At 48.1% G+C, this 11,232-nt stretch overlaps 3 protein-coding genes across 3 annotated transcripts; 2 read left to right on the top strand and 1 right to left on the bottom strand.

Moving 5' to 3' along the window:
- The first annotated feature begins 1 nt into the window (after nucleotide 1).
- Nucleotides 2–1,202, top strand: LOC130388333 (LYR motif-containing protein 4A-like). Its single transcript, XM_056597794.1, has 3 exons — nucleotides 2–151; nucleotides 352–472; nucleotides 720–1,202. The coding sequence occupies exons 1-3, from the start codon at nucleotides 66–68 to the stop codon at nucleotides 780–782; spliced, it is 270 nt and encodes an 89-aa protein (XP_056453769.1). The 5' UTR covers nucleotides 2–65; the 3' UTR covers nucleotides 783–1,202.
- Nucleotides 1,203–1,286: 84 nt separating this feature from the next.
- On the top strand, nucleotides 1,287–6,160 carry LOC130388331 (ribonuclease P protein subunit p40-like). Its single transcript, XM_056597792.1, has 9 exons — nucleotides 1,287–1,509; nucleotides 1,899–2,043; nucleotides 2,201–2,269; nucleotides 2,671–2,766; nucleotides 3,355–3,480; nucleotides 3,637–3,832; nucleotides 4,260–4,394; nucleotides 4,597–4,819; nucleotides 5,656–6,160. Exons 1-8 carry the CDS (start codon nucleotides 1,312–1,314, stop codon nucleotides 4,793–4,795), a joined length of 1,164 nt encoding a protein of 387 aa, XP_056453767.1. The 5' UTR covers nucleotides 1,287–1,311; the 3' UTR covers nucleotides 4,796–4,819; nucleotides 5,656–6,160.
- On the bottom strand, nucleotides 4,750–10,792 carry LOC130388324 (chromodomain Y-like protein). Its single transcript, XM_056597787.1, has 7 exons — nucleotides 10,561–10,792; nucleotides 9,019–9,862; nucleotides 8,381–8,634; nucleotides 8,023–8,195; nucleotides 6,865–7,075; nucleotides 6,189–6,332; nucleotides 4,750–5,787 (listed from the first exon to the last, which is right to left on the bottom strand). Exons 1-7 carry the CDS (start codon nucleotides 10,582–10,584, stop codon nucleotides 5,629–5,631), a joined length of 1,809 nt encoding a protein of 602 aa, XP_056453762.1. The 5' UTR covers nucleotides 10,585–10,792; the 3' UTR covers nucleotides 4,750–5,628.
- Nucleotides 10,793–11,232: the final 440 nt, after the last annotated feature.

An 11,232-nucleotide genomic window follows, 5' to 3' on the forward strand; every position in this document is an offset into this window, starting at 1 on the left:
CTATAGGGCATGTTACATCACCAAGAATCTGACCAGAAATAAGAAACGAAGACGAAGCGGTCAGCATGGCGTCCTCCAGCCGAACTCAGGTTATTGCGTTGTACCGAATGTTGATCAAAGAGAGCAGCAAGTTCCCTTCTTACAACTTCAGGTATTTACTTTATTTTAATGTATGTGTGCTGCCAAAATGAGCGTGATGTTAAATGGGTTTCCTACAGCTGTCTTCTTACCTCGAGTATCAGAACAGTGACGAAATAAATGTGCAATACGCAGGTCGTAAAGGGGCTTTCATGGTCAATCGGCGATCTATCCATAATATAAAATCGTGTCTTCACGTCTCTGTTCCCACAGAAACTACGCTCTCCGCCGGATAAAGGATGGTTTCAGGGAGAATAAGCATGTGGACAACCCTAAAAGTATGGACCAGCTTCTGACCAGGGCTAGAGAGAGCCTGGCTCTGATCAAGAGACAGGTGGGTTCCAAGATAATATTTTAATCGTTAATAGCTGTACAAGTAAAGCTAGAAAGTAATAAATTGAGTCATTCAGTTGAGTCACATTGAGAGTACCAATTAGTGAAAGCTTTAGAGACAATCTCACTCTCAAGGACATTTAACCGCAATCCATCAATCTATAACCGTTTGAAATATAAACCTAAGCATGTCATAGCTGAACAGGGATGAGTTCATGAGTTTGCGTTTATATGTGTTTGCACTGCAGGTGTCTGTCGGTCAGATGTACAGCAGCCAGAGGACCATAGTGGAGGGACTTGGAGCTCGTTGAAGTCTGGACATCACCGGCCTCACTGACAATCTGGAGTCTACGATGCAATACGAGTCTATTATGCTATTCGACCCATGATATAGGAGTTTTTGCAACCGTCCAATAGTCCAAATAAGTCTCTTTTGCACAAATGAGCTTTAATTCCAGTTTTATAACGGTATGCACTCAAAAGAAACTTAGTTCAATTAGCCTCTGACTCACAGCCATACAGTCTTATTAAATTGTTAAAGCTGAATATCTGAGTGGTACAGGTTTGGAGTGGCACTGATCCAACTTATTGGTGTATATCAACAGTTGTATTTTTGGACCAGAAGGTTAAATGCAAAATGTAACTGATGTGAAGCGGAATCTGTCAGTTCGTGAAATGTGAGTAATTGTGAATAAAACTGTTACAATAATCAGACGATCGAAGTATTTGGATTTATTCTAATTTTTGCTGTCAAGTGTAAATAAATCGGGTCATTTTTTTTAAGTCCGTCAATTTAGCATTGGAGACCCTTGTTTTGAAAAGTGATGAACCGGAAGTATAATGTTCCTTGATGACTTGATGCGCGAACTTCATGTGCAACTTCAACACGCTGGGCACACATGTTTAAAGATACTCTTCAAAATGTTTAAACAGTTAGAAAAGACACCGAGGACCGTGTTAGCATGTGAAAGATCACACTTGGATCATGAAAAGGCGAGACTCGGCACACACGTAGAACAACACTTCTTTAACCACAAGGTGAGACATGAACTGATGTGTGTATGCCCCGATTAAATCATATGAATGAGTCCTACTTATGTTGACTGATGCATAAGGAAATTAAATGTTTGAACTCGCGTGCGAAATTCCCTCATCAGCAGCCAAATGGGTCCGTTTTAGACGACCCCCTGAATGGTAGTTAAAAAAAAATCCAATTTGGCTGCTGATGCTGAATAGGATTTTACAATTAGTGTTTGATAATTGAATAGCAGACCATCGAAGTCTACCGTCCACGAAATAGATTGATCAAAATAACAAACACGTGTAAAATGCCTCCTGTCGCACTGCGCCATGTGAACAACCTCACTCCAATACATTTGTCTTGTTCTTCAGAATCGTGATGTCTCCCTTCCTTGTCTCCGGTCCAGGTATCTCTTTTAGTCCCGGGGTGTGACCGGCTCCCTGCTGAGCTCGACTCTGCTTTGAACAGCATGAGGTCATTCCTCCTGGTCCGAAACCTGCCTCTATCCCAGCTGCTGGACAAAGAATTCCTCGAGAAGGCTGTTTACAAAGGTTGGCCAAACGTAAACCACCTCACGTGAGGCATAAAGTCAAACACACAGTCGGTCTGTGCTAATTTGCTGTGTTGCTACAGAGTACGTGTCAGTATGTACATGAGCATTATTACTGTATGCATTGGAAGATGATTTACCGTTGACCATCTTTACAGGTTCAACGTATGGTCTATCTTACCAGACCAGAATAGATGAGGACAACTGTTTTGCTCTTCTACCAAATGGTATGGATGCCTGATCAATAACATTATGAGTATTACACCAGCAGAGTACCTACCTGAGTAGTAGCATTATAATCACATAACAGTCTTAATAGCACAGCATTATAATATCTTTATAACATGGTAACATTATTAACAACATATAAGTTTAGTTAACATTGCTATTGTTATGCTGATGTTTATTAATAGATCTATTACACATGTTTCCAATACGCAATTAATTATGTAAGTGTTATTAGGACATTACATAAGTTAATATACTACGTTAACGTTTATATGTTCAGTTTGATGTTGAACTACAAAGCACTGAGAAATAATTAGTTAATATTCAACCAAAAGTGTTCTGTTCCCCCAAGCACATCTGTGTGTCACTGATTCATGACCGGACCGTTCTGGTTCTGCAGGGAAGCTGGTCCTGTCGGTGGACAAAGACACATACGAGACCCTGGGTCTGGAGGGGAAACCATCGCAGTACCAGCGCAGGCCAGCCGGGAGATACGGTATGAGGGGGTCTCTCACTCTCTGTTCCTCAGAGAAGCTCTTCGTGGCTAGGGGAACCAGAAGACTAGCGGTCAGGATGGGACTGCTCAGAGCTGGTAGTTCAGGCAGGCGTCGGGTCTATGACCGGCGTTGCTGTCATGGTGATCGTAATGGAGGGCAGGATTGTCTAGTGGTTAAGTTTTAACAACTGAAAGGCACTATTCAAGTCTGTTATATTTGTATAGGCCTAACTATAGCAGCCGGTGAGCCACTACCAGTGGAGAGTAGCGGTCAATCCCTATTGTCCTGAGCCTGACCTGAATGCATCCTTGAGCAAGATGCACTAATCCCACCGGCTTCTCAAAAACATGTTTCTGACTTCACTTTACGTCTCTTTGGATAAAAGCATTTTACTAAATAAATTGTACATGTGTTTTTTATTAGAAGTATTGATGTCACAATACAGCCAATGTAAAGTGTGTGTGTGTTTGTGTGTGTGTGTGTGTGTGTGTGTGTGTGTGTGTGTGTGTGTGTGTGTGTGTGTGTGTGTGTGTGTGTGTGTGTGTGTGTGTGTGTGTGTGTGTGTGTGTGTGTGTGTGTGTGTGTAGTTGTGAGTGTGGACCTGAAGGATCGGACCATGTCCCCAGGTGGTAAGGGTCACCAGCGTGTTCTGAAGGCCCTGACGGAACACAACCCTCTCAGCTGTGACCTCCTGCTGAGTCAGCATCTCCCAGGTATACACACCTCACGTGCACTAGCATCTCCAAGGTAAACGCACCTCACGGGCACTAGCATCTCCCAGGTACACACACCTCACGTGCAGTTTTAGCGTTTTGAAATGTGACATTTGGGGATGGTCTCGCTCATATTACGTTTTGTCGCCCTAACAGGTGACGAAAGCCCCGCCCTCCAGAGCCTGCTGTCCAATCACAAGCTCTCAGAACACAGACCTCGGGTCAGCACCCACGTGATGACATCATTACCATGCCCCACTCTGGTGACCTCTGACCTCCAGGGGGAGCAGCAGTCATGTGACCCTCAGAGCTTCCTGGAGTGGCTGGGGGCCGTGGACGCGGGAGTCACGTTGTAGGTCCCCATTCTATCAAAATCATTGTTACCGACAACCGATGGTCAGGGGGAGCTAGTGCTGTATGCTAAGCTAGGAGTGGCACAAGTTCAGGCCCAAGTAGGGATGTATCGTTTTAAACGAGGTTCCCAGGAGAAATGAATGTCCATTCAAAGTTCATGGTCTTTCACCTTCAGATAGAATATCGTGAAGTCTTGATCTGTTAAATTGTTGACATGTTTGCAGTTCTTGACCTTTCCAAGACATTTTCCAATTAAAGTCCAACGTAAAGCTAGACAACAACTTGACTGACACAATGTCATCATAACCTTGTAAAAAACTTGTCAATTTATTGTCACTACACAGTAGTTGTTTCATATATCCAAGTTATGGGTTGTAAACGATTGATAAAGATTGCGTCCACCGTTTTGTTTGCCTGTGTCCCAGTGAGGACGAGAGTGGCGGCTACCTGTCCACCTATGAGTGTCCCCAGCCCCAGACGGTGGTGGACTCCGCGGTGCGGTGCTCAGTCACCGGACTACTCCTCCCTGAAGACATCTACCACCTGCTGGACGTCCTCCGGTAAGCCGGCTCCCTTCCCTGGTACCCTGACAGAGGCCAGTGTTCGCCCTCCCCTGTAAACATCTGTGTTCTCAAAAGCATGAAAGCACCGTGCAATCATAGCATGGGTGGTCAGGAATAAGTGTTTAGGTTCCAACGCCCTCCTTAAATGTTCTAACACACGGTTATAGGTTTCTAACCTCATGTTCTCCGTCACTCCCAGGCGCTCTGTGCTAGAACCCAAGCTAGCACCATGGCTAGCTCTGACGGTGCACGGCTTCCAGGACAGCCCCGTCTCCTGGGGGACCGCCGAGCACGGCTTCCTGAGCGGAGGGGAGAACTTCTACACCCTGGTCCTCTTCCAGAACCTGGACTACTGGATCTGCATGGCCACCGGCTCGCATGACGCCTGTCCGCCCTGACGGTTCCACCCCCAACACTGCAAGGTTGGTCTTTATTTGAACCCGAGATCCGGCTCTTCTGGGGCTGCCTGTTTGGCAGTTAGAGAAAGTATGATTTTTTTTATTATTTATCGTCGAAGTAAATGTGGGTTAGTGAAGATTTATTAGCCATTATTTGAGCCTTTTTGTTAGAAGTGCGTTTTCAGACCTTTTTCCAAAAAAGTTTGAATCAAAAAGGACCACAAGTATCACAACGGATCCACTCGGACCAGAATTTATTAACAAAAATAACTGTACACGGTTGCAATACGGATAGGAAATTATTAATAATCCTAAAATAATTATAGAATACAGATATTGGAATGACACAATGCTGTGTAGACCAACATTCATTCCAGAGTGGAGCTAATGTGCGTCCAAAAGACACTTGGGACACAGACAATCTGTTCTTCTGACAGGTGAAAACAACACCTGTATGGTCCATTTGAAACCCCGCCCCCTGCACAAAACTTGTGTTCTAGGCATTTTGATTCGCTGTCGTCTTGTATTTCCCATAAGGCCGTGCTGTTTTGTCTTTTAGAGTGCGTCAGTAACCAGGTTCTCCCTCACAACCTATTGGCCAATCAGAACGTTGGCTTGTCTCTCTCCCACCCCTTTGTCTATAGCCAGCTTCAGAGGGGGTTGTTTGAAACGTGAAAAGCGTCACTTTTAAATGGTGTGCTATATGGCTGCGGATCGTCAACGGTCTCTCCGAACAGCAGAGTCATTGTTAGCCGTGTTGTGTGAAACAGTTGGCCCCCTACTGGAGGCTTTTCACATGGCGGGAGGAGGAGGAGTGGCAGTCGCCATGACCACTAAAGCTGGTCTAGTTTCTTCTGCAGGTACTTGAGGATGGAGTCTGTGCCCTGTGACGACCCCCACACCCTCTTCAGAGCTTCGCACTCCCGCTCGTTGGCTTGCTCCAGTGCACTTCGGTTGGTGCTGCGCATCAGCGCCTTGGACTCCCGCAGCACCTGGGGGTCAGATGAAGGGTATAGCTGATGATGAACGCGGACATGACCTTTAGAACGGGCCACGGTTTACCACCAAGTGTGATGTTGATTAGGGACATCAAATGTGTCCGCCCAGATGTACGGTGGATACATTGTGGACTTCCAGTTGGTACAGTCCACTGGGAAGGCTGCTCTAGCCATCATACAGCTGGGCGGACATTAACACCTGTGACGTCACAAGTGGTGGTATACTAGAGGGCCCTTTAATTCAAACATTTATGTTGATGGTTTATTTAAAACTTACTGTATGATTTGTAAAAATGTATATATCTTTTTTTTGTAAGTGAACCATTTTGACCATTGAGTCGAATAAAAACAGACAAGTCAATAAAAAAAAAAATTATCAGCGTGTCTTCACTTACGAGGGAGTTGACGGAGACGAGCTCTTTGATGCGTAGCATGACCTCCTGGCTGAAGGTGCCGGGCCAGAGCACCTGGGACACCAGCCCCTTGGCACACGCCTCCTGGGCGGTCAGCTTCCTCCCGCTGAGCAGCATCTCGTTGGCCTGGAGGGGGGACAGGAGCACAACGTGTAGCATGAGCATGGGAGAGACGCAACCAAAGCTTTGGCCTGCGACAGTGCAAGATGGAGGGGGAACCGTCAGGCTTGACTAGTGCCGACTGTATGGCTTCACACAGGCAATCTTCACTCTGCAACATCACGGCCATTTCCGTGAAAAATATGTGCAGTCTTTGCACCACTGACTGAATTAGACTTGGAAGAGCACAGAACATAGTATTCACGTTAGCCTCGGACGATAAAGGAACCTCCAGAAAAAGATGTATTGAGATACAGCCGTAAAGACAACGGGAAACAACATTTTCCCGTATTATGTCCTCTGAAACAGGCTCTGAATGACAATCTTTGTTATAGTTTACCGCAAGCCGCTTTGAAAAAACATTTAAACAGGAAAAATACTCAAAACACACGCGGGGGAAGGCTTAACGTTAAATGCGAGCATTGCTCAACACCAGCCGACCACAAGGTAGAACCTGGTCCGTTGGGTCACGTGACCCCGCCACAGGTGGAGGTCGTACCGAGGCCACGCCCATGATGCGCGGGAAGGTGAAGGAGGAGCAGGTGTCTGGCGTCTGGCCGTAGACGGTGTAGGGCGTCTGGAACCAGGCCTTCTCGTTGGCCCACACCACGTCGCACAGCGGCAGGAGCGCGGCGCCCAGGCCCACGGCGGGGCCGTTCACCGCCACCACGATGGGCTTCTTGAACTGTATGAAGGTGTCCACAAACGCTCTGCCCACGGGGAGGGACGGGAGGGAAACGGTTAGCTATAGCGGCACACACCCAGCCTGCTCAGTGCTCACAGGAAGTGGGCTCAGACAATTGTTTATACAAGGACGCAAGCTAACCTACCAGCGAACTGGTGGCAGTCAACACAGGCCACACTTATGAACAGGCTGAACGGGCCAACCGTAAACCGGTAGAGTGGAACGCAAAGGATAATAGATTCAAAACAGCATGCATATTTTAGAGGGCCCCTATTATACCAAATGTTGGTGTGATTAGCCATTACAAGCTACTGTCTCTTAATCCAGTCCCCAGGGTAGGCTGGTTGACTGATTTAATACATCTGGGTGGACATGCCTAGCCTGGCTCCGCCCGCCTAAGTACTTCTGCTCAATTTGAATTTCCCTTCAGTACTTGGTCTGCGAGTGCGTTTTCTCCGTCAAAATTGTCTTTGTCCGATCAGCGAACAGAGGGAGTGGCTGAGAACAATGACGTTAAAGTCAGCTCTCGTTGACGGACATCTTCACGCACGGTGTTTGGTTTGTTTACAGCCGGCGCGCAACGTGATTCCCGGCCAAACGTTAGCGATTGGTTATGGCAGATCCAGAGTGGCACTGGGCAGATCCAATAGTTTTTAACTTCAACAGACACCCGCCTTCAAGTGAGTTAACGTTTGTCAATTGAGTAGATCCAGACTCTCTGTACAAATGAAATGAAGTACAAGAGTCTGGTAGGACCAGGCTAGGACATGCCCAGTTAGTATGTTAAATGGCAGGGCAGATTTTTGGATGGCTAATCACATTAAGACCTGGTGGCAAGACAGGGGCCCTTTAAATGAGAACCACTTCGGTCATAGACACGAAAAGCACTCTCAATGGTACATGGCTGTTCCCCGTCCCCTCACCATGGTAGCCGATAAACCGCACCCCTTATCCACTCCATCTGTCTCGTACCTGATGGTTTCGGCCATCTTTACGCTCTCCTTCTTCCTGTCATCGGTGAGTCGCCTGATGAAGTACAGGAAGTCCAGGCCGTAGCAGAAGGTGTTGCCGACCGCGCCTAGCAACACCAGCTTGCTGTCGTCCGATGCTGCCGTTGCCATGGCGCTCTGGATCTCCTTCATCACCTGTTTGAAAGGAATAAAGCGAGAACAAATCAATCCTTAATTCATTGTTCTTCGGTGGTTGCTGCGGTAGTGTTTGATCGTCAGTACAGTGCTAGCTACAGTAAAGAGTCCTAAACACTCTAAACACACTGTCCCAGAGCGGTAGCCATGGGAACAAGCGACAGAGCAGAGCACAACACACGTACGTCGGGGTTGAGGGTGTTGTTCTCGGTCTTGGTGGACAGCAGGATGTGGGTGAAGCCGTCCTGCTTGCGGACCACGATGTCGCGGTAGCGGTAGGCGCTCTCCGTCTGCCGCACGCTGTAGCGGAGACGCTTGTCGAAGGCGTGGCGCTCCTCCACCCGCCGCTTCCCCGTGGACGCGCTGGCCGCGCCCACCGTGGCGCTCTGTGACCCAGCCAATCCGCCGGCCGACGACGCCTCCATGAGGGCTGAGGCACCTGGGGACAGGGACCAGAAAGACGAGGCTGCATAAAGGATCCGACAGGACCAGCGGTCGCTCCCGGCTGGCGGAAGGAGGCAGCGGCAGCTCTCGGTTCCTCCCGAGGGAAAATACATCCAAATCAGTAGATTTTCCAACCCTGATTTCACCAAACTTGCTGGGGCTGCTTCCACACACCCACACCTTAACCCTAATCACGTTTCGACCCTCATATCAAAGTCGCAGTGATCACTAGTTAGTTGGCTTGTGGGATGATTCCCCAGTCTGTCGGCAGATACAGAGCCTTTTTTTTTAAACTACAGTATATATTTTTTAGACAAATACCTTGAAATATCTTTATCTTATAAATGAGCAGAATGGAGACCTGACGTGAGCGTCTGACCTGTTCCGTTGTGGGAGCGCATGGCGGCAGGAGTGATGGGGACCTGGGAGGACGGCAGGAGGCTCTGGGGATGGCCCCGCGGCCGGCTGCCCATGCGGGCCCTCTCCTCCCCGGGCCTCAGCGGCAGGACGCCCACCGGCTTCACTAAAAGGGCCACCTCGGGCGGCACCAGGTGGGCCTCCTGGGAGCCGGCCTCCAGGCTGTGGGCCCCCTCGCTGAGGGACTCCTCGGCGTCCACGCGGCTGTTCATGGGGCTCCGGGGCACCAGGATCTTGATACCCGTCTTGGACAGGTCCACCCCTGGGCGTCGGCCGCCGGGGTTCAGGACCGGGGACTGGGAGGGCGACGTCAGGGGCCCCGGCTCCCTGCAGTCCAGCCCCTGGCGGCTGTGTCTAGAGGCAGCCAGCAGCAGGGGGCTGCTAGGCTTCACGTTAACAGTGTCCGATGCTAACAAGCTGCTGCAGTGGGCCGAGGCCCCGCTAGGAAGCTGGGGCTGGCTGGGGAAGTGTTTGCGGGCGTTGGTGGCCGAGCCCTTGCTAGTGGCGGTAGCGCCGTTGCTAGCAGGGGAGTGGCCTGTAAGAGGGGTGTGGCTCATGAGAGGGGAATGGCCCGGGAGAGGGGCTTGGCCGGTGGCCGGGTGGGGTGTAGTCCGGGTGGATCTGAGCAGAGGGCTGTCTTTGTGATTGGCTAGTTGCTGACGGTTGAACTCCTGGATGTAGACTAGGCAGGCGGACAGGTGAGTCTCTGGCTCCCAGGTGTCCTCCTCTGTACCATAGCCTCGCCATCGCACCAGGTACTCCGTCTTCCCCTTCTTGTTCCTCCTCTTGTCCACGATATGCTCCACCTGAGCAAATGACAGCGAACATCTGGTCGCATATTCATACAATATCGCTGTTGTATCCATCCACGCCCGAGCTCTAATGCACCTGACAAAAGTGCCTGTAGGCCTAGTGTTTCTCATTCGGTTGGTTCAAAAGATTCAGCCAAGGACACTTGCCACTAAAGTTACCATGAATGATCGATAAATATTGATCACCCAGACAACCTGGTAATATTCTAGACCAGTTCATACGAGAATAAAGAGGGTTGACTAACAACATCAGACAGTTACCCTTTGGAAACACTTAATCGATCGAAATGATCGAATCAGGACTGGTGACAGGGAATATAAGACTAATCAAGTGTGAAATCGCGTGATGCAAATGAGTTGATGGGGACCGATTTTCTGATCCACTTTCCAATTAATATATACACGCGCAAACCCCCAAATCATACTCACTTTATAAACTATAATCAAAAGACAGCCCTGAAGTCTACAAAGTCAGCGGGTCTAGATTGACACCACGAGGCGTCCAAACTATACTATATTCCTGCATAAGAAATTAGCAACATTAGCTATTGTAACCCAAGCAATAGCTTCTCTAGACGAAATTATTCAGATAAATTACTCCTTCCAAGACCTGATCAATCATTTTGCATCGGGACCGGCGGGGCATCAAGCGCACGTCCAAGAGTGTAAATGTAGACTTCAGATAGCATTACCTCATATAGCTCTTCCGTAGCCATCGCGGAGGATCCTTCACTTTTCAGTCACCCACTGTGGGGCACCGACCTACCTAATCCCTCGGTGTCCTGTTGTCGTTGGAGTGGCTTTAAAATGATGAAATTCAGATGAAATTTCCTCTACGTGCTGTGGGGTGATGGGGACCGCTAGCCTGTTAGCAGCGCGGAGCTCGATACAGCTTCACTGCAACTTTATCGTTAAGTTGGTAAACTTCCGGTTGGGGCAGACAAACAAAAAAAACGACCAATTGGCCTATCAATGGCTGAAGCTAGTTGACTGAACTACTAGCAGCCAAACACTTACCTTTGACAAAATATTTTTGGACGGAAATAGTCAAATGTATGTAATACTTCTTAAAAGAAATCCCAGTGTTATATAAAGACATTATGTTTGTCTTTATTACATTTTAAAGGGTAGAAAAATGAAGAAAAAAGTAATTGGGGTAGGCTATATCTATCTAAGAAATAATCATCACTTTATTTAAGCTCTGTAAAACTATGTGTATGACTGTTCAAACCCCATGCAGGTGCTTTTAACAACCAAGTCCAACCTTTAAATAAAAAATCGGCGCAAGATTTTCTTGTCAGTTTCAGCTATTTCTTCCTATTACATGTGTCATGGCTGTTACATGTCCAATAAAAAATAATTTC

The sequence above is a fragment of the Gadus chalcogrammus genome, chromosome 8, assembly GCF_026213295.1.
Source record: "Gadus chalcogrammus isolate NIFS_2021 chromosome 8, NIFS_Gcha_1.0, whole genome shotgun sequence".
In the NCBI taxonomy this organism is placed as follows: Eukaryota; Metazoa; Chordata; class Actinopteri; order Gadiformes; family Gadidae; genus Gadus; species Gadus chalcogrammus.